We start from the raw sequence: 22,412 nt of genomic DNA, 5'->3' as shown, positions 1-22,412 counted from the left end.
ATCAGCAGCACAGGATGAAAAACATCCAGTGTGACATCTGAAGTGCAGCATTTCCACTTAACAAAAGCTGACAGAGCTCCTAATTCAAGCCCCAACACGCAGGACCTGACGCACCACTTGTGGGGGTAATCACAATGGTAATCAATAAGAAAGACGGTGCTTTTAAATTTCAGACATCACTATACAGTAACCACACACTTGAATGTGAGAGTCAGTGCAGGGATGGATTATGGTTTTGGGCAGGCTTTAAAATGACTGTCATTACATTGTTATAACACCTTGTAATTAGGTCTGTGGAATCCGGTTCTTTTAAGCAGGATTTAACAGTAATGATGGAAAATTGCTACCTTCCTGAGGTGTGTGGCGCCCGCTGCGATTAGTCCCAGTCTCTGCTCTGTCGGTGGAGACAGAGGCGTCTCGTGCCTGTTTGAAGCTCATACCTGTAGGGCTCGAGAGTATTAGGAAACATCATGAAAAGTACAGCAGCGGCTCTAGTCTTTCTAAACACTGCCTCTAACCACTCTCTTTCAGGACAAGGCCATGCCTTATTCTGAAAACAAGCCAAAAAGTGCATGGATGCTAAAACTGACATTCTGTGCCCTATAGTCTGTTCCCAGTTTACTCTTTGACTCTCACATTATTTGTCACTCTCATATACAGATGTTGACATGTACAAAGGCCACCTGTGAAGTGACTGGAGTGTGTTGGCCAGAGCTCTGTGATCAGCCCTCAGAGGGACCCTGTACTCCCTAATCAACAGGATTACAGTGGCATCAGGGGCTCAACTCCCCAGCGCCATCATTAGGCTGCATTCACACCAAAGCCAGTGCTGCAACGCAAGGTGCTACAGTGGTAGGGGCGTGTTGTTTTTGGGACCAGTGAGACAGTGAAATGTTATTCATGAAGTTGAGTTGGAGCTAAAGATTAATGCATTTAAGGACAGATTTTGTAAAACTTAAAGACAGGATTTTACAATTCTTAAGTTTTAATCACGCTAAACAGTTGTATCTTTTGTCTAAATGGTCATGTGATAAACAGCTGAATACGGTGTTCACGTCACAAAGTAATCCGTCAGGAATGTGCGCTGCATGCATGTGATTGGCCACTGCAGCGTGACATCAAGCTGCATTTTAACTAAAGTTAAGTCTTGCTGGTTGGCTGCAGAAGTTTTTTGCTGAGGCCTATGCGGTGGCCCATTAAGTCAAACTACTTGCCGAGGTGATCTGGGACACATTTGATCACATAACTTTAGTGTCAAAGCTAATGCACCCTGATGCATTAGCAAGTACATCAATACAGGACGTGGCAGCTAGTGCCACGTTTTTGTTAAAATAATTGGGATGAGCATAGATTTATGTGGTTTGAGTAATCAGAACAGTTGGAATAGCCCGTACACGTTTTAGTTCTTGAAACATCTCACCTTTTAAACCCAACAACTAATCTGGCACTGGTGGTCAAACTGACATAACTGACTTCTTGCGGAAGTGATGTTGGCAGCAGAAAAAATATAAGTACATATCGGACACGAAGGGCCAATTCAAGATGTATAATACTGACACGTGTGAACAGCAATGTGTCTCAGTTGTCCACTTGTGATTAGATCACTCAAGACACATGTTAATGCCAGGTGTAAACAGGGCGTTGATCTCTGTTTGAGGCAAAGTGCTCACACAGCATGAGCTCACTCTCCTGAAAACACATGCAAATCAATTAAAAGGCCCCTCTGTCATTTCAGTGTGCTTTCTACTGGAGGGTTTATGGACAGGGGTGTGAGTATATGTGCACGCGCAAAACAAAATCCCTACTGAATGCGTGCTGTGATGACAACTTACTACATCACAAAATGCCACAGTTCGTCCACATCACAAGTGGTCTGTTTATTTGACCATTTCATGCATAAATGATAATTTAGCAAAATTGGGAGCTCTCACAAACACTGCAGTGATTTCTTTTTTTCAATTATTGCAATCGTAAAATCGCAATTTCCTGGATGTCCCTTTTAAGACCATATCATGTTGAAGATGTGAAAACTAACTATATAAAACATTTCATATTAGCAAAAATGTGTGACTTATTTTAAAACAGAACGTCCTACTTTTATCACTCAGTACTGGGGATAAGATGAGGAAAAACATTACAGAAAATAAAATGATAGAAATATTCTCATGAGGTCAATGGTTGTGCTGCTGTGAACATACATAAATGTCTACTATAGGTGGACCACAGAACCTCAACAACATTCACATAAAGTCACTTATGTGCAGGTGGACAAGTATGATCAAATTATAGGCAGTAGCTGAAGGAGGCTGAAGCAGTAAAAGTATTTTAAAAAATGAAATAGTCATAGAGGAAGTGGTAGCAGCTGATGTAGGTATTATTACAGTAGCTGCACTTGAGTAGTAGAAGTAGCAGTAGTTGCAGTGTTGCTTAGACTTATTAAAGGCAATCATCAATAGAATAGCACTGACATGTTTGAGCATAATTAGCTCATCTAGTACATTTGCAAATGACCAGATGTAGCCTGATTTTTAAATAATTTCAGGGATATCCAGTAGTGCATAAAATCCCCCTACAATCCATCTCTAGTCTTTCTTCCAGTAACCAGGCCCAATTAGCTTGTTGCTGTCCACTGGTTCCAGCACTGAGAGACTTCCTGCTGGGTCTGCCTCCCATTGTAGGGAAAGACATGGGGGTAGTTGGTTACTGCCAGTTCTGGTGCAACCTGATCATACAAGCAAAGGTTGCAGAGTCAAGAGTCTCTGTTTGAGGCAGAGCAGCGACAGACCAGAAAGCTAATGTCCTCGGCTCACATTGATCGCCCCAAACACCAATTAGCACTGCCTCGCTTCACCTGCATTTGTTGTGCTGGCAACAGTGTGGTGTAGGCACACAAACCGTACATCTGTGCACACTCAGCTCAATGTCTTGCCTTTAAGATTGTTGTTATTGTCAAAATGAATACAAGTGCACTTTACAAACATCAAACGTCTAAATCAGGGAGGAAGCTTGCTTGACTCACTCTATTCTCTTTCCAGGATGCAGTATATTCAATATTTAAAGTCGTGCTGATTATTCCAAACATGATATATATTCTTCATTATAAAATCTTGGTCTCCACTGCTTAGAATATGGTCATATGTCCTTACACAACTTTAGGAAGTGAGGTTTGGGTCCAACGTACCCATGGTGGTGTTTCCAGGATATGCAGTATCATGTTGAAAGCTGGGTTAAACACTAACTACAGCTACACACAACAACCCACATGTATTTTTTCTTCCACTGCAGCCATCTTGAGCCAATCAAGACTGAATCAATATTTCATCTGGAGACAGTCAAAATAAACTACGCAAAAAAAAAAAGAAAGGCACAACCGCAGACAACTTCAAGATAACTGATGTTTAATGTTGTTATAAGTATAGGGTAGGCTGGATTACAGCTAAAAGTAAAATAAGCTCTTAAGATGTTTATCCCAAATCTAAGGAAAGTATTTATTTGGGGCGCATTTTGGCCTGCAAGCCTTCAGATTAGTCCTGTGTTATAAAGCTGACACCCACCACTCCCAAAACTGTTTATTTACTGAAACACAGTGGTTATGAGTGTACTTTCTTAAACTACAGTCCTGTTCTACATATAATGTATTCTGTTCTCTACTTTGCCTGAACACATCTCAAGTATAACAGTCAAAGCACAGAGAAAAAGGTTAATCTTCCCTCGTTCCCAATGAGGATGATTTATAAAGGTTTCATCAAAATAATGGTTTTAGATTACCATGAAAATTAAAATGGGGAATTGATAAAGATTTGAAGTAATTCTGTAAGGCCATGTCATGCAAATATAATCTAATATTTTGGGAGGACAAAAGGGAATTTTAATCTGAGTTTATTATTATCTCCCGGGGCACTGGAGGTGTTCTCATTATTGCTTCTTGAGGCCCTTCAGTCGGTGAAATCATCACCTCATGGTTAGATGATGGATCCTTCAGAAGCTATAGTGTGTATCTTCACTCTGTTGTGTAGCAAGTTAGATAATAATTTTTTAGATGCTGAAACAAATTAAGTCCCAACTGATAAAAGCATTGCAGCAGCAGTAAACTCCCGTGTCACCACAACAAAATTATGGTTGTGCAAATGTACACTGTGCGTGACACAGTATCTGAGTCTGGAACTGCGTCAAACTTTTGTTTGCCCCACATTTACTACAGTGCATAGCGCAAACCACCAACCATTCATTCACTAATACTGTAAGATCTCCCTTTCAAAACCTGTTCCCGCAAATGAGCTGCAGACCCATGCTGCACCTTCAGAACAGGGATCAGTCAAATGATTAAGATCGCAAGCGCTCAGCCTAAATACTGGATCGCCTCAGGGCTGTGTGCTGAGCCCCCTACCCTACACCCACGACTGCACCCCCGTCCACTCCAGAAATAGCATCATCAAGTTCGCTGATGATACTACTATGGTGGGGCTCATCTCTGGGGGGGATGAGTCTGTAGATCGGGACAAGATGGAGCAGTTGTCAGTGTGGTGCAAAGAAAACAACATGGCACTGAACACTACCAAGACTAAGGAGCTGGTCATAGACTACAGGAGAAATAAAACAGACACTCCGCCCCTGTTCATCGGCGGGAACTGTGTAGAGAGGGTCACAGACTTCCGGTTTCTGGGCGTTCATATAGAGGATGACCTGACCTGGAGCATCAACACCACTGCTGTCATTAAGAGAGCACAGCAGAGATTGTCCTTGTCCTTTTACCGTTGCTCCATAGAGATCATTTTGACCTACTGCATGTGTGTGTGGTTCTACATCTGCACAGCTGCGGAGAGGATAGCACTTCAGAGGGTCATCACCACAGCCCAGAAGATTATTGGCTGCCCCCTCCCCTCCCTGAAAGATCTGTACAGTTCTCGCTGTTTCAGGAAAGCTCACCATATCCTCAGGGACCCATCTCACCCAGGACACTGGGCTGCTTGAGCTGCTGCCCTCAGGCAAACGCTACAGGACATTAAGAGTAAGCACAAACAGATTACACAATAGCTTTTACGCTAAAGCCATAAATGCACTTAACTGCATTAAATGGTAATTATTTATTTATTTTTCGTTTCTTCACTTTAAAGATGGCATCTCGAATTTCGTTGTGCTTTGTACAATGACAATAAAGACTTTATATTCTATTCTATTCTATATAAGTGTTAAACACCAAAGCACAAAAAGTGAGCATATTATAAGCTACGAGGAAGTAACGACAATTTCATGCTACAGAAGTGTCAGTAGTAGTAAGGGTACTGAAACATGTAAAGAACAAAGTAAACCAAGTCCTTAGTTTGGTTTCTTCTGAGTCTATCTCTCAACGCTTGTACACACAAACACAATCAGAGAGTGAGAGTGGCGCCACCCGACTGGCTGTGCCGGGCAGGGTGATTACACTGTAGTGTAGTGACAACCAGTTCTGCACGTAAAACATTACTTTTTATTTGTCATGGTCTCTGGAGACAACTTCACAAGTGAGTATTAGAATATAGGCAACCTTCTGTGGTTATAAAATGTTAAAATGTGTCTATGCATCACAAGAAAAACTTTAAACTTCTAAATTTTGCAGCAAAGAGAAACTGACACATCCTACTACTATAATTGGAGAGCAGCATGTTTGTCGTTCCGTCTGTCTGTTCACCTCTCGCCAACCCCCTGACGTATATGCGTAGAGACGCCGTACGTAGGTGTGAATAATGGGAGGAAAGAGACAATGAGAGACATTTATCCACGGTCACAGACATTTTCAACATGCCTAACAAGCAAATCACTGTTGGAAAATACTCACGATGCCGCCAAACGCCGCATGACATTAAGGCAAGGTGGCGAAACTCCAGAGAAGTCAGGTAAGAAACCACAAAACACAATCCACACAGTAGCTAATGCTAATGTTACAGCTACAGCTACAGTTTGTTAGCCTTCCAACCATGTAATTATCCTTCCACGACATGAATTCACACATTATGTTCCTCTTTGTCTCAGGGTTTAGATCCATTTTGTTCCAGAGTTAGATATTAACTCGCCTAACAAAAACTTTGGTTTATGAATGAGGGTCCGGGATTATGTCACCACGAATAAACGCGCAGCAGATAAACACACACACATACACATACACATATACTCTCACACACACTTCTGGTGTTCTGGTAGTATTTTTTTGGTAGTTGGATAATGCTGGAAGTACAATTATTGTTGATCTTCATTTTTTACGAGAGGCTGCATTCATGTTGGTTAATAATCATCATGCATTATCTCATTTAAACAAACTGTCTTGACTTTTCAGCAGTGCGCTGTGAGGACAATTGCCACAGAATGAGACAGCAGAGGTCATCGGAGCCACCTGAGGCTACAGGTACTCATACCTTCTGATTAACCATGTCATGCCTATATATGCATATATTTCAATTAATATACAAATAAACATAAACATATTGCTTCTTCACTTTCTTACCTACCTGCTAGCATTACAATGCTAATTAAATACTTACCTATCTAACTAATTCATCCCACAGTAACAACATTAACAATGATCATTTACATACACCATCTCATTCACACATGGCCTAACATGTCCTTGGTCCTTGGTTATGTGGATCTAATTTCAAATAACTATCTTACGCAACAACACTCATGGATTATAATTTACTCTACAGCATAAAAAACGTATTTGAAATATTCAGCTGAGCACCATCATTAGCGAAAGAGACTGAAGAAGACGTTGGAGCCACCTCAGGTTACAGGTACTCATACTTTCTGATTAGCCAACTACTACACTCATAAATTATCATTTAGTCAACTGCATAAAAGCCATATTTGAAATATTTACTTTTCAGCTGAGCACCTTGAGGACAGTCAGCAGCAAATGAGACTGAAGAGATCATTGGAGACACCTGCAGCTACAGGTACTCATACTTTCCAATTAACCCTTTAAGACATTTGCCCGTAACCAACATGTGGCTCCTGGTTATGTATAACTCATTTCAGCGAACAATCTGACTTTTAAGGTCAACGACGAATGGCAGCTCAGCTGTGGAAAACAACAGACTAAAGAGGAATCATAACTTCAGAAGAGCATGGACAGCTCCACACCAAGTCACACATGCAGTTCCATTTGATACACCTCACATGGGTTTAGTCTGCATTTCCTGCACTGTTGTTATGTTTCCTTGGGAGACATTGAACTGCTGGAGGAAGTCTAGAGTTTATCCAGAGAGCACCCTGTACCAAATGTCATGGGAATCCATCCAGTGCTGGTATAAACAATGGTGACAACATGGATCACCAGAGTCATTACGATTCATCCTCTAAGAACCACAAGTGTCTGATGTGAAAATGTGCAACAGCTAGTAGATGAGACATTTCACGAAAGTGAATACACTGATCTTCTAGTGGGAGTAGATGAAAGTCAGGGGACCACTGATTCATCAGGACCCATTCTCTGAACAGTATCTGTAAAAACTGTAATTGAAGTATCAAGTATCAGTATTTGTTAAATTTTCAGGTGTGGAGAAGAGCCTAGTTGTCTTATTTATGTACAGATGCTAGCCACCACACAGTGCTAAAGGACACATGAGTCAAACACTTCAGAGCAGCGCACTCTTGGCTTGAAAAGAAATGCTGCCTGTGTGACAGTGTGACAGTTGTGATCAAAGTGTGACAGTTTTTATTTTCCAGCAAATCTCAACACCTTGAACTCACACTGGTTCAAAAAATTGTCATTGTGATAATTCTTTGGGGGGGGGAGGGTTGTTCTTACAGGAATGCAAAAAAGCAAAGAGTGCTAACACTGTGTCAAACCACATACTGTATAAAATGATGTGCACTTTAGTGGAGGAGGTTGACTTGAAAGGTTAATGGTAGGGCTACTGGGTACAGCTGCTTCTCTAAACTGACAGAGATGGAGAAGGTCACTGTGTTGGTCTGAATGGAATACTATCATACCAGCAGAGTGCAGAAACATATTCACAGCATACTTTGACAGTTCAATACGCACACTCATATGCAATTGCAGATCAAGTCAGTGTGTGCACGCGATCTGATTTGTTCTGTGATAGAAGTTGGATCAAGATCAGTTATTAAAAAGGTTGAAGAAAAAGGTTAAATACAGGTTGAGACTCTGGATGTTCTCTGGACTGCGACTATTTGTTTCTATGGAGATTTGAGTACTCACAAGTGAAAAAGTTCAACCCAAATAAGACTTTTTGTGTTGATAAAAGGTGTGACTGAGGAAAAAGGTGATAAAGTACAGTACGAGCTGGATCACAGGTTCTAAGATGACCATGGTTGGCGATCTGTTTAAGTCCAGCCAGTGTGCAGCTAACGACACAACTCTCCAATCTGCTGGTTTTACCAGGTACTGTTTCTCAGTGAGCTACTGCAGTCAGGATGTGGTTCAGTAGGTGTTATAATGAATCACCAGATACCATCAGAAACAGCATCACCATTCTACTGTCTGCATCTATGACGACAACATTCAAAACAAACCCAACACTCACATCAACCAAAGAAAGTTAGTTAAAGTTCAAACAGACACTTTGACTGAGCTGCAACAGCACAAGACAACTTTAAGTAAAACATGAATTTACAGCTGAGCCCAAACAATACTTATTATAATAAACGTTTTTTATTGCTTTACATCAAACCATTCCTATTGCTTTAAGTTACATTTTACTGCTCAGTGCCTCTTTGGCCTCCTCTCCAGCATATCAACACATTATAATCTGAATTGGTCCTGCACAACAAAACCAGCTTGTTACAAAACTGCACAACATCCAGAAGCCTCTGTCCATGTAAACAACGCAACAAACTGCTGGTCAACAGGCATGGCAGTGTGGTCGAGAGGTACATCTGCCACAGTCTGCCAGTCTCCTTGCAGACCGCAGCTCTGATTAAAAGGCCTGTTTAACTGCTAATCACCCCACCAACTGCCATTTATCCTCACTGCTGTAAAAACACTCTCAATAAACTGCCTGTTTACTGGCTAAAACCACCGGCTGTGTTTGCTGCAGAACACTGTTCATCAAGTCTTTTCTGCAAAGGAGTTGAAGCATCTTCAGTTTTCTGTGTTCGCACATGCTGAATCTAACATGGTATTATTAAAATACCATGTACTTCCAAGCTGCTTCAAGTTGTATCACATAAAAGGGAACAGACATTTTAAAAATGTGTTTCAAACGTACTGTGCAGCTTCTGCTACAGGAACATTTAGAAAATAATTCATCTACATGTGCTCCTGTCAAGCTCTTTTAAATGACAGACTGCAAATGCTGGTGAAACATGTTGAGGTGGTTAACATATGAGAAAAATAATCAGTGACCTCAGGTATGCCAGGACAACACATCACTGACCTGGGGTGCCTGTTACCTCAGTTTAATCTTAAAACATTAAAAAGCTCCCGGAATTGTCATTTTAGTAAGTTTGTTGTAAATACTCACAAAAATCCTACACTATGCAACTACATTAAAGACTACACATGCTTTATATTATAGCACACTGTATTTTCAATCGCAATACTCCTCTGAACTTTGGTGAGAACTCCGATAAGGCAGCCATGTTGTGTTCAGGGCAGAAAAGGGTAAAACAACTAACCTCTAAACACAGAGGCAATGAGGCTCATCAATCAAAACACTAAGAAACAGAACAATTTAAAGTAAATTGTCCATGCTTTAACAGCAATTATTTTACAGTTAGAATAATCATAGCCATATGCTGCTCTCAAGTTGATTTACTAATATAAATACAAGAAATAAACATAAAACCTCCAGTGACAAATTTATCACTGCAACCTTTAGTGAACAAGTTCAGGTCACTAACACTAACAATTATCTCATTTTTCAACAATCTTTTTCATTAATGAAAAGTGCTTATTGAACAATGTGAATACAATGAGCAGTTTTATCCTGTACTATAAAAGTCATATTTACTTATTGTAATATAAAATCTGCCCAAAATCTCCTGCTTATCAGTTTTCAAAATCATCAGTGCTTTTAAAACCTAATCAGTAACAGCAGTTGACTAGTAGTCTGCATTCACACAAACTGGAAAATTAGGTTGGTTTTAATTAAAAAAGAAATATTCTTCTAAGCACAAGCCAGTATTTGAAATATAACAAGGATATTTAAAATATTTTTTAATGAAAAGTAATAAAGTACAACATGTATACAATAGTGAAGATCAAACTTTTAAATTATATTTGCTTGTGAAATTCCTGAGAGTATGTTGAGGAATGGAGTGAATCTGCAGTAGTACAGAGAGTGCTGTTGTGGAACGAATAACTGACATCTGCTAGAGAGGACATTTATTACAAAGGGGGTGGCGACCTCTGGTGGACAATTATAAAAGCTTTCTCAAAGAGTAATTCCTGTAAAATGCTGCACAATTTAATTCTGATAGATTTGGTGGAAGCTGTTTGTAGTATTAAAATATTCAGATGAACAAATAGTTTGTCCACCAATTGAAGTTTATGGGGACAAAATTGATATGCTTCTGGCTCACTGTGCTGGTCTGCATTAACCTCTACTAGCTAAACACTACAACAACAAAACAATAGAACAAGTACAGAAACTCTGAATATGGCCCCTATTAATAAAATAACCTTATAATATATATAATATAATATATCCATATTTATTTTTTAGTATACATATTTTTAATGCAGATTGGATCACCAGTTACAACATATAAAAATGAACCACAGTTGTGCAATGTTGTGAAACTGGGATCAACAATTTATACTTAATGAACTAAATGACTCCATTCAATAAAACTGTGGAATATGTTGCAGATACAGCAACAGACATGCAATATACAGTCAGTGCAGCCTCAAGTGGCCTGGCTGAGGGAGGCCAGTCTATTTCTGATAAGCTGGTTCTCCTCCAGCATCTTGGAGATGGTCCTGAGAACAGCAAGCCTGGCCTATCCGTGACAGGAGACACATTCCCAGGAAAAGAAAGAAGCAGTATTAAGAGCTTTGCACGTGTGTCAGCTTGATGGATGAGGAGGTGATTCAACAAACATTTTGACTTGTCATACTGGGAAAAACACAGGTGTTATTAATTACGTCAATGATGGTGAGCCAACATGCACAATACCAGCAATCGTTAACTTGATTATTCACACCTGTGCTTTTCCATGACATGTTCAAATGTCTTCTGGTAAAAACATCCACGCTGCCAAACTTTTTATCGGAACACACACTCACTTTCATTGTATTGAAAAGTATTCAAGTAATAGTTTGGATGTCAGTTAAGTTAGTAATGATGTAATGTTATCAAAACAAATATTTTCAAATAATTATATATCACATACATACTGTATCATTTTCACATGTCAATAATAAGTGGGCTAGATAGTTTTTGAATTTAGTGGTTAAACTTCAACTGATTCACATATAACTCAAAATTGTAGCATGTATGATAAAACGTCCAAGATGCTGTAATAAACAGTACAGCTGAAGATACGGTGAGCGCCTGTTATAATTGGCATTTTTCGCAGAGGGTTAAATTAAAACACTAAAAACATTAATGATGATTGGATTCCTTTCAATTTCAGGTTCTTGGAATTGTGCATGGTGACTTCTACTGGATGGTAGACTTGAATATAACCCGTGCTCTTTATTACAATCACAAGTCCAAATATCTGCTGTGAAAAAGGATGTTACAGTGATGACACAACTTGTATTGTAGTTTAGACTGCACAATAAGAACTTTAACAAATGTATTCACCATTAATGCTCCTCTCTTCTAACACATCTGCTCAGTCAACCGAGCATGATATGCTTTAACCCTTTAAAAATGCATGAAATTGTCTTTTATATATCTTATGCCTCAGGTCACCTTTTAACTCCAGGCAACACAACTTCACTTTGTAGTTATGACCTCTGTTGCCAGAACCGCTACATTACAATTTGTGTGAACCCGCAAACCTCCAAAACCTTAAAATAAAATCAATTATAGAAGGATGAAATACCAATATTATTTACTTTGTCCCAATTTAAATATCAGTTTGTGTAACCATTTGGTACTGTTTGCTGTAGGTGTCATACCGCTCATATTTGACTTTGAAGTTTCTGCTTTTAATAAGATAGTAGTACTTCTTATCTCCACTGCCATAGTGAAAACTGAAACAAACTACTCATCTTAATAATCTTACATCTTTAACCCAATTAAATAATAAAATGTTTCTGAGTGCATTTTTTTCCATTTGTTCAATGTCTTCTCCGACAACTCTTTGTCACTGATCAAAACATATAGTGTACTTTGCATAGGGCCTACCTTTCCCTTCTCTTCTGTTGCTGTGCTGTTGGGTCTTTGTGAGAAAAGGAAAACATCTTCACCAACGGAGTCAGAATCAGTTACAGCATCTGGCAACACAAATACTACATGTGAATATGAGGTTTGTCTTGCTCGATAAAGCTGACAATTTAGATTAGTTGTTGTTTGTAAGAAGCATGACCATGTTCATTATTTAATTGTCTCGGTGGCCACATTTTTTGTTAACATAGTTTAATCCATGATCACTTTTGAGACTTTGATCTTTGAAAACCCTTCTGAAAAGACTGTTGTGATATTTAAGAAGCAGATCTACATCTGTGTGGAGATAGACACAATAAAAGTGCAATAGAACTACTACAAACAACAAAAATTTCTAATACAATCCAAACAATACCAATATAGTGTGGGATACTGTATTGGGTTGCCATAGATCAGTTAGTTCAAGTTAGTGACTGGGTTATACTCATTTCAGTGACTGCCATTGTCTTGTGTGAGGGACTGTTAGAGGCAGACAGAGCTTGATATATTTTTTCAAGACTAGACAGAGAGCAAAACTTTGTTGTAAAAAAAAAAAAAAAAAAAAAAAAAGCATTATTATTATTTTTAGAAAAAAAAATATATTATAGCCTAAGCATTGCTCTAAATGTGCGTTGTGGCAAAAGGCTCATTTTCAACTGCTGCCTCCTAACTAAATCTTTCAGGGTTTTTAATCTTTATAATCTTGTAACCACACAGGTTTTGTTGCCTTTGTGTATTTATTGTGTCACCCGAAATAAACTAGCGCTCACTTGGCTGTTTACTGTTGTCCATATTCAAACATACCCGCTACCTAGCAACACCTAAGCTAACTAGCAGCTAGGTATGCTAGCTTCATGTTAAGTTACATTCATAGACTGTATATAAGAAAGGTTACATTACAGGGTTCTCCTCGGCCGACGGTGGACTTGGATTTAGTTGTTGTAGGCTCTGACGTCCATCTTCTCGGCGCCGTGTCCCCATTTTTCGCCGTGTGGTTGCTGACAGTAGGTACCTTTACTTTTAAGACGGACTGAGTTTTTTCACCTCTGGCCCGCTTCTTCCCGCGCTTGGCCATCTGTGCCCGAGCTACATTACATGCGGAAAGGTTGCTCTGCTTCACTTGTGGTTCATCTATTTGACTGGAGCCGAGCTGTGAGCCAACTTGAGGCACATACACAGTCTTACCCGGCATATTTCCCACTTCTAGTCTATACAAAGATAAACCCAATGGGAGGAAGACGAACTGCTTTTCCCCTGCTCTGTCTGTTTGCAGTGTAGTGGCTATACTGTTGTTGGCCAGCAGGTGGCATTACGCGGATAGTCTGGGTACAAATGTGCAGTTTACTATATGCTCGAAAAGCAAATAATACTCATTACCTGTGTAAAAGTAAATCATAAAGTTAACTGAGGCAAGGCAAAGCATTATATAGCAAATTCCAGCAAAAGTTCAAACTGCTTTAAATAAAACATTTAAAGCAACCGAGGTTAAATGCAAGTCTGCAATACAGCAGATGTCCCAAGAACTACTCACTGAAAACATTATCCATGTCTGTTATGTTGTAAGAGGATTGAGGACAGAATCTATGCTATTTATAAGTATTTGTCATGAAACGTTTCCATGAAACAACCACTGCAGTTAATCTGTGAAAACCCCTATATCAGTGGTACAAGCTCTAAATGTACAATGGTACTACTGCATGTTGCCTGTGTGTTTTTTATTCACTATTAAGAAAAACACATGCTTTTATTAGACTACAAAAAGGCTGAGACATGAGGTTTACATGAGCTAAATAGCTCTCAGTAAGGCCTGAAATAAGCCTCGGCCTATAAATACCTCTGACCTGATTCAACCTAACTCACCAGATGTGCCAAAAAAAAGTGCTGTCACACAACAGCAGCATTAGTTAAGAGATTTCCATTTACTCGAAAGAAAAGCATTTTATTACAAGCTTCTTAGAAAAAGAAAATCTTAGGCAGGCATAATTCTTCCTCACAGCTGTTTTATTCGTTCAACATCTCACATTACAAATACTTCAAATGTATGCATACAGTTACAAACAGTTGGCAGCAAATGAATATATGACATTAGATCTTTGTTTTACTTCAATACTACAAACCAACTATAAAAACTGACGTCTGTATTGTAGCGTAAATTAATCAGGAAGAAAATATAAAAATTTGAACTTACGTATAAATGTGAAATGACTTAATAAAAATCAAAATGATATCAGGTAAAAAAAAAAAAAAAGTTAATAAATATAACCTTCCCAGCATACAATTAAAAACTATTGAAATTTTTTTTCAATCAAGTAATACTAACAGACATAATCAATATTCTTTTCATCTGAAAATGTGGAGCACAATACAGCAATTAGAAAAACTAGACACATCAACGAGTTTAACACATCACCCCAAAAAATATAACAAAAATCTGATCAAAATGATAGTTATACATTTCAATTGAAAATATAGCAAATGCTAAATACATTATCGACCTAGTATATACAATGTTTTCAATCACAGTAGCATGGTAGTAGCAAAATAAGTAAATAAGCACAAAACTAATGTTTAAAAATAAATTCAGGTATAAATTAGTTTTTTTTTTCTTGCAGACATCAGCATGAACAATAGGAAACAAATAATGTGTAAATGACTGCATGGTTTATATGGATTAAATGACTTACACTGCGGAGACTTGTTTCTGGAAAGAATAAGTATTGCACATAATGGCTCAAAGTTAACTTGCAACATTAAATCACATTCAGGTTATGTCCCAAAGCATGCCACATCACAAAGGGGGTCAAGTGATCAAGTCTTCTCACCTATGTCCTACCTCTACATTACAAAACGCATCCAAAGTGTTGTCACTGTGTAGATTGCATAAACATCATGTCTGTGTAAGGAAGGCAGACTCCATCATGTAAAGAGAGGCTACAAGAGAGGTGATCTCAAAGAGATAAGGAAAAGAAAGTTAAAAAGCAAAGAGGAGATCTAGTGCATTACATTAGGTCCTGCATTAACACTAGCCATGTTATTTCTGTATTACATTATGCATGCCAAGAATAAGTAGAACTTACAGGCAGTCCAAGAAAGAGGATCTAAATATTCAAACAGCTGATATCCACTCCGGTGATAGAAGGGAAGATTTCACATTGACCAAAGCCAAAACATTTACCCTATAGATAATCTTATTGTCTATACTTAGGAGCGAAATATCAGAATATATTTTCAAGACTATCAAAATCATTTTAGAAAGGTCTTGTCATGCCTTAGGATCCTGTAATTATGTTAATTAGGACAGAGGAGAATCCATATATGACTGGCTAATGATAGCCTTAGTTGTTGTTTTTTTTTTTATCTACAGAATCACACCAATGCACCAGACAATTTTCAGATTTACCAGCACTTAAATATATAAAAGCTAATTGAAAATTATATTAATATCATTCATTTTCTTTTTTAAATTAAGTTTACCATAAATGCAGATCTCTTAGTAACAAAGGTACAAAATTATTTTTCACCAAGTGAAAAAAATGAGGTATTGCAAAAGGAGTTCTCCCATCTGTGAAAAATGTGCCTAAAATGACTATTGAAAAAAATATTTAGAAAAGTAGTGCATAATAAATGTATATATGTTCATGACAAAATAATCAGCTATAAAACACTGTACAAAAATCAGCAGGCCATGTATAAAATAATATCTTTATCTCTGTGACAGCAAATTCTAGCTACTACCATATCCAACCACAACACTTGTGATAGAAGCTCCAGTCATGGTAGAGCGTGCAGTGGTACACCATGAGGACAGCTCAGGGAGACTGGACTGTGCATTCCCATTAGTTTGTACTACATTAGCATGTTAGCTTCCAGTGCTAATATCCCTGACAATATAAAGTGAGCAAATACTACTGCCAATACCTGAGCCCTGAGGGCTGTGTCTTTATTAGCTGAAACCCACAAACTGAAACTCCAGACAACTCCAGCCTTCCTCCGCCATGCGGCGAGAGGAGACACCATTCTCCTGACAACCCTCAGATCAACATCTGCTTTTGATGATGCGTTTTAGGCCAATCTTTGGTTTGCCCTTTCTGGTTACAAAGTGTCGACTTCTAAACCAAGACCTAAAAACTCATGCCAGCGACTGCCAACAATCTAGACACATGTGCCAGACTGAGGGGAGATTTTGTTTTGTGACGTAGCCAGGTTCTATACACTGAGCTGCTTGAAAAAAAACTCAATCATTGTCCGACCATCTGAAACGGTGTTCCTCCTCTGTTCAACCCAACCATTTGCACTCAACCTTTGGTAAATGGTACAGTTGTTCTCTAATCCTGCAAGCAAAAAGTAAGAAAATGCACCCTTCTTAAAAACGCAACTTCCATAGTTAGTATACTGATTTAGGTATGATGAACCTCACTTAAATTTTATGTTACTCTTGACAACAAATGTAAGCAGCTTTGCCAGCTAACACCAAAAGAAAGTACAGTCAAGTCAGAAAACATCTAAATCCAAATCTAATGCATCCATATGCTCATGCACACTTAAAGTCAAAACATAAATGGGATTTCACTCTCTTCATAGCATTTAATTCTTTTAGAGGGCCCAATTTAAAAAAATAATAATAAATTAAGGTTTGTTTGTTTTTTGTTTTTTTTTACTTAAAAGAAAAGTGCATTTATTTTTCATATCATAGCCCGTACCCCTTCCCTAATTACCCCTTTCTCTCAATCCCTCCCCAATCCTGCATTCTCTCCCTCCCTTGCCCTCTCGCCTTAGTTCCAGCGGAAGGAGATGTGTCGTGGTCGGTCCCCGCCCTCCTTCACCAGTGGCTTATGGAACTCACGACCGGCCCGGGAGTGGATGGCTGCCCAGCAGTACTCACAGTAGTATTGCAGACAGGTCACATTGGCGCAGAAGAAAGGAGCAAACTTCCCCCCACAGCGGGTGCCCTGACACTCATCACACAGCTGGTCGTCCAGAACATATGGCTTCACTTCCACCTGAGAAGAGAGATGAAATGAAGGACAAAAAATGTGTGTCAAAATGGAGGTTGGGATGAATCTGAACACATGCACCGCAGCATGCTGGACAGGTGCAAGTTAATATTTTATGAACATGCACTCTTCATTTTAAGACCTGGACAAGCTGCTGCTAACATCAGACTTACTCACCCGTTTATCAATCTCCCCGTGCTGCAGTTGAACAAATCGGGCACTAATGGCTGCAATGTAGCTTTGCTGATTGGAGAAGGCCACTCGCCCCGCCCCTTTTGGATACTTGAGCTCAGGGTCTGTGTCAATCCCAGCGTAACACACTCCACCGTACAGACGGTCCATGATCATGGCAAGCTCCACTGGAATGACAATATGTTATTCAAGTTAATGAGACAGCTCCAGTTGCAGGAATGCAATGCATCTGGGCATCAAAAAACGACATGTACCTGCGCGAAGGGGACGAGGGACACCTCCTACAAAGATGGTCTTTCTTGGATCCAATGGCTGAGACCCGTCCATAACAAAGTCACTGTCATTTAGGTTCCAGGGTCGAATCTGGACCTACAAAAAGATTTGTTTTTAAGAAAAAAAATCGTGAATTCTGTGTGTGAAAATGAAATCGTCTTGCTGCTTATGTAATTTGGAATAAAACTTCAGCTCAATTCGGCTGCCATTGCAGGATGTTATCAGTTGAGGGATTGGGGTGTTTTGATTTTTTTTTTTTGCCAAACAGGAAGCCTTGAAATGATGGCGAAATAATGTAGGTTTAACAATGACGTCAGAAGTTACATTAGTCACTTTGTGTGCTACGGGTAAATATAAACAGTACCCACAAGTAGATACATACTTAAAAACTAACCAAATTAACATTACCACAGAAAGCTGTTCATTTTTTAAAATCAAGATTTCAACTAACGACCTGATGGATTATCACAATAAAGCCCTTATTTGGACAAAAACAAATCTAACTACTGTTAGTTTGCTGCCACACAGACCAACACACTCACAGGCTTGTCTTTGATGGTGGGGCTGGAAACACACAGGTAAAGCTTGCCATCTTCTTGAATGCAAGCATCAATCAGAGCCTGAACAGAGCTCTCATCTTGAAACAGCAGGAACGCATATCCTAGGGAGGTTGGACATACAGAACGATGAGTGCACACACATAACAAGCAAATACACATCACCGCAATACTGTAGAGTCCACCCGCTGGTACAAATATAATGTCACATTGGTTCAACTCACCTTTTGGTGGAAAATAGGACTTGCTCTCTGCTTTGTGAGGCCAGTCCACAAACAAGTGACCGAAACGACGGAAACTGGCAGTGATCTCATCTGAAACAGGGAACTCTGTTAGCAAATTCATCAGTTATTTAACCAATAATGTCATTTAGTTCCAACATAAAACCAAATCATTTCGAATGGATTGAAAGAATAGAAAAATGCTTGATAATGGTAGTTGGAGGCAACAGAGTTGTAAACATGATCAAATCTATGATTCCACATAAAAACCAACACATTTAAATGTAACAACGTATGGTCTACAACAAGGTAAATTAGAAAACTGGGGCTAGTGCGATCATCTCTTTACCTTCATCTATATCTGGGGGCAGCCCACCAACAAACACTTTGCGAGAATATCGCTCCACACGTTCACCATTGAGATGAGGGAAACAGTGGGCTGAACCAAGGCCAGCAAGCCCCTGGTCACCTGATTCGTCCTCTCCAAAAGAGCGCTCATCCTCCATGGGGAACAGAGAGGAATGACCTACAGGGGGAAATGATCTTGATTACATTTTATGGCTCACTGCTACTGAGGTCAAGCCAGAATTATTGCTATTTTGAATATAAATTAATATTGCAATGAGCAGGGGAATTTTGATTAGGTGTATATAAATAATGTCAAGGAATACAAACAAAAGCAGCCATGATTGCTATTTTACACCCTGCAGCAAAGGGGCTTAATCTCACAACATTCAAGGCAGAACAGTCACTGACACTGAAGGATCAAGCAGACAAACACAGGCCAAACCACAAAGTCATCATTTCAGGGTCATTGCTGATTTCTAACGAGCATTAAAACAAATCAAGACACATTCACAAGCTTTACCTCGTCTTCTGCCATAACTTCTCGCTGCATGTAAAACAACACAAAACACTCTTGAAATGCCTTTTTTTTAAAGACACATAATAAAAAACAACAACATGCAAGAACACTGACAGGGCTTGAAATTTTTTTTTTAGATCACTAGTCAAAATGGCTGCTACCTTTAACAGTAACAACCACTCTGAACTTCCTCCCATCAAAAAGCCAGCATGCATACATTTAAACTTTTAGCATAATAAATCTACTGCAATCAGTTTCACCTGTATCCATAAACTGTACCTGACATCACACTGGTATAAATAAATCTACAACAGTGTAAACTAGTGTGGGAAGAAAAAAATTATTCATCAAATAATATGGCATGTAATCATATGATTATGATGTGCATCACTGTGCATGGAAAAAGAAATGTGGAGACACTGAAAATCCAGTCAGCAAACATCAAGTCAAAAACAAAAGGCACATTATTTGCCATTGGCAGCATGTTTGCTCTTTGCTGACTCTGAACCTCCCTGACAGCAATTTTATTTTCCTACTTCCTACTCGGAAAAGCCGATCTGGTTTTTTGTCTCCATTTGTTTAGCTATTTTGGTAACGTATGAACGTTACTAGCAGTACAGAAAGGTGTAAAACAAGTCGTGTGACTATGTCTACTTTGTTTTTACAACTTGTTTTGGGTTTCGGTGTGGTTATGTGATGTCCTACGGTCCATGTTTTGTTTTTGTTTTATAAGTAAATCCTCCTTGACTCACACTCTTAAAAATGGCCAGAATTCAGTTATACATTTGCATTTGGGAGGCATTAATTTCAAGCCCTGATCATGGCTACATTGCAACTTTGTATGCATGTGCAGTCATTTACACACCATTCATAGGTAGAGGCCCGTCTCCACCCTGGTGGGAGAAGCTGTAGCGTCCTATATGACATGGAAAAAAACAAAAAACAGGAAAGGCTCAGAACACGACATCATCATATAGTCCCCAACTGGAGTAATACTTACATTAATCCATTTCCATTAAGTAACATTGTGTTGGAATGGTTTCTGGTAATGTGTACAATGATTGCATATTGGAAGTATACAAATCGAATATTACCTCAACTCTACTGATAGTTCTTACATGTGAACAGAAGTGCATGTTAAGTCTATTATCACATGCAAAAAAAGTTACAATCATGCAAATGATTAGTACATGTCTGATAACTGGGGAAGCCAACTTGTAAATTAAGAGATGGCAAACACTCTTATGTCGAGAAGTTTAAAGACAGAAAGAACTACGTACATCAGCTGGCTTAAATCAGCATAATAGTCTTCCAGTAAAGCCTGACAGCTTCACACTGACGTAAAAAATGTTAAGATAGATTATAACAAAACTGAGATGAAATGTTTTATTAATGAGAGCTTTAGTTGAGCTCAAAGAGGCTCCAAAGCAAATAAGGCTGCAGGTGATTGTTGCATTGAGTTTGAGGTTGAGTTACAAAGACTGAGACAGAAATATGCTATAATGTAAGAAATGTAAGTAAGAAGAAATGTTCATACGCCGAATATGATCTTAACGTGTGTGTGTGTGTGTGTGTGTGTGTGTGTGTGTGTGTGTGTGTGTGTGTGTGTACAGAGCATACTACAGCTGGACATTTTACGACAAAGCCAGGCAATCAAACTTGTGATTAATGTGAAATATGTCTAAATACAAGCAGCTAAGCATGAATTCAACTTTGATACACATTTTGAATTGAAATTTTAAGCAATAAAATTTCAATTTAGGATCAGGAACAGTTTGATCACAGAATTAGTAAACAAGATTAGACATTTGCCCAGACATTTGTTGCCAGCTTTCAGTTCTTGCCAGTTTTTGTTAATTTGTGCCACCAAGATTCACACTTTTGTATATAGGGACAAATTCATGAGAACATATATTGCTGCTGTCCACTATGTTGCTGTCTGTCATACAGCTTGGCTGAGTATGAAAGACCGATTTTACACAGTATGCTAAAAGGGAGAGACAAAATAAAAGAAACACCTTAGGCTTAGGGCTGATTATTAATATTAAATCAACCATACTAATGAATTTCGAATGTGCACTAAATATAACATTGGTAAAGCTCGTTAATATTCGTTTTTTTGTTGGTGCAATTAGTATCAAATTATATTATGGGGAAAGATGAAAAGACATTATATGAAACCACATTAACAAAAAACAAGTGCAATCACAGGTGGACCATCACCAATACTGACTGAAGGAAAAAACAACAGTATATTTGTCTCATAAAATTCCAGACTACAGCCTCAGAAAATGCCATTAAGCTGATTAAATCCTCTGAAAGACTTGACCAAAAATGTGAAAAAATACCCAATGTCTGCTTACTATCCAATACATGCAACAAACGGCTGTATTTATCTACAGCCAGTGGTGAGAGAAACTATCCGTTCCTCACTATTGTTAGTGTGGGAACCAACCTTTCAAGGAATCCTGCTCAGCCCTCATAATGTCAATCAGAGAGTTCTCCAGAGAGTGCATACTGAAACCATCAAAGGACCGTGTTCTCTCCTGCTGAAAGAGAGGAAGACAACAATTAGCCTCCCCACTTCCCACTTCACCATCTGAGGGAGCGCAGGCTGCAAGATTCCTGACATAGTCTGCTATGATGCTAATAGCTAATCATATAAAAAAAGATGCAGAGAATATCCCCATAGAGACCTTCAGCAGAAAGCACTGTAAACAGAAAATGGAGCTCAGAGTGTGTTATATAAAATCACTTGCATATCTCTGCAATCAAATACAAATTTTCCACTGTTTCTGCTATCAGCAGATAAGACAATATGCTATTTAAAGAGCTAGAAAATTGTCAGGTTCAAATTAATACACATTCACACTGAATACCCTATGCTGAAACAACATAGCATTTGGAAAAAAAAGAAATCCATAAACAAAGAGAAGCTGTGATGAGTAATAAATAACACAAGTGTTTGCTTCACTGTGTATCTAAATGGGTTG

The 22,412-nt window shown here is 38.8% G+C and overlaps 1 protein-coding gene across 6 annotated transcripts in view; it reads right to left on the bottom strand.

Moving 5' to 3' along the window:
- Positions 1–14,299: 14,299 nt before the first annotated feature.
- LOC128362887 (cytoplasmic polyadenylation element-binding protein 4-like) overlaps positions 14,300–22,412 on the bottom strand; it is an 11,006-nt gene continuing 2,893 nt past the window's right edge. For 3 of the 6 annotated variants that reach the window (XM_053323743.1, XM_053323742.1, XM_053323744.1), the window contains exons 4-12: positions 21,875–21,968; positions 20,285–20,335; positions 19,423–19,446; positions 18,904–19,080; positions 18,558–18,647; positions 18,319–18,437; positions 17,758–17,872; positions 17,489–17,670; positions 14,300–17,317 (exon numbers count right to left, since the gene is read on the bottom strand). In XM_053323743.1, coding sequence (XP_053179718.1) covers positions 17,090–17,317; positions 17,489–17,670; positions 17,758–17,872; positions 18,319–18,437; positions 18,558–18,647; positions 18,904–19,080; positions 19,423–19,446; positions 20,285–20,335; positions 21,875–21,968 — 1,080 coding nt within the window. In that variant the 3' untranslated portion in view covers positions 14,300–17,089. The remainder of the gene's footprint in view (positions 17,318–17,488; positions 17,671–17,757; positions 17,873–18,318; positions 18,438–18,557; positions 18,648–18,903; positions 19,081–19,422; positions 19,447–20,284; positions 20,336–21,874; positions 21,969–22,412) is intronic. The other 3 variants (XM_053323745.1, XM_053323746.1, XM_053323747.1) reach the window with 3 other exon arrangements.

This window comes from Scomber japonicus, chromosome 8 (assembly GCF_027409825.1).
Source record: "Scomber japonicus isolate fScoJap1 chromosome 8, fScoJap1.pri, whole genome shotgun sequence".
NCBI classification, from domain to species: domain Eukaryota; kingdom Metazoa; phylum Chordata; class Actinopteri; order Scombriformes; family Scombridae; genus Scomber; species Scomber japonicus.
The sequence above is the reverse complement of the archived record's forward strand: the minus strand, read 5'-3'. Positions and strand labels throughout refer to the sequence as shown.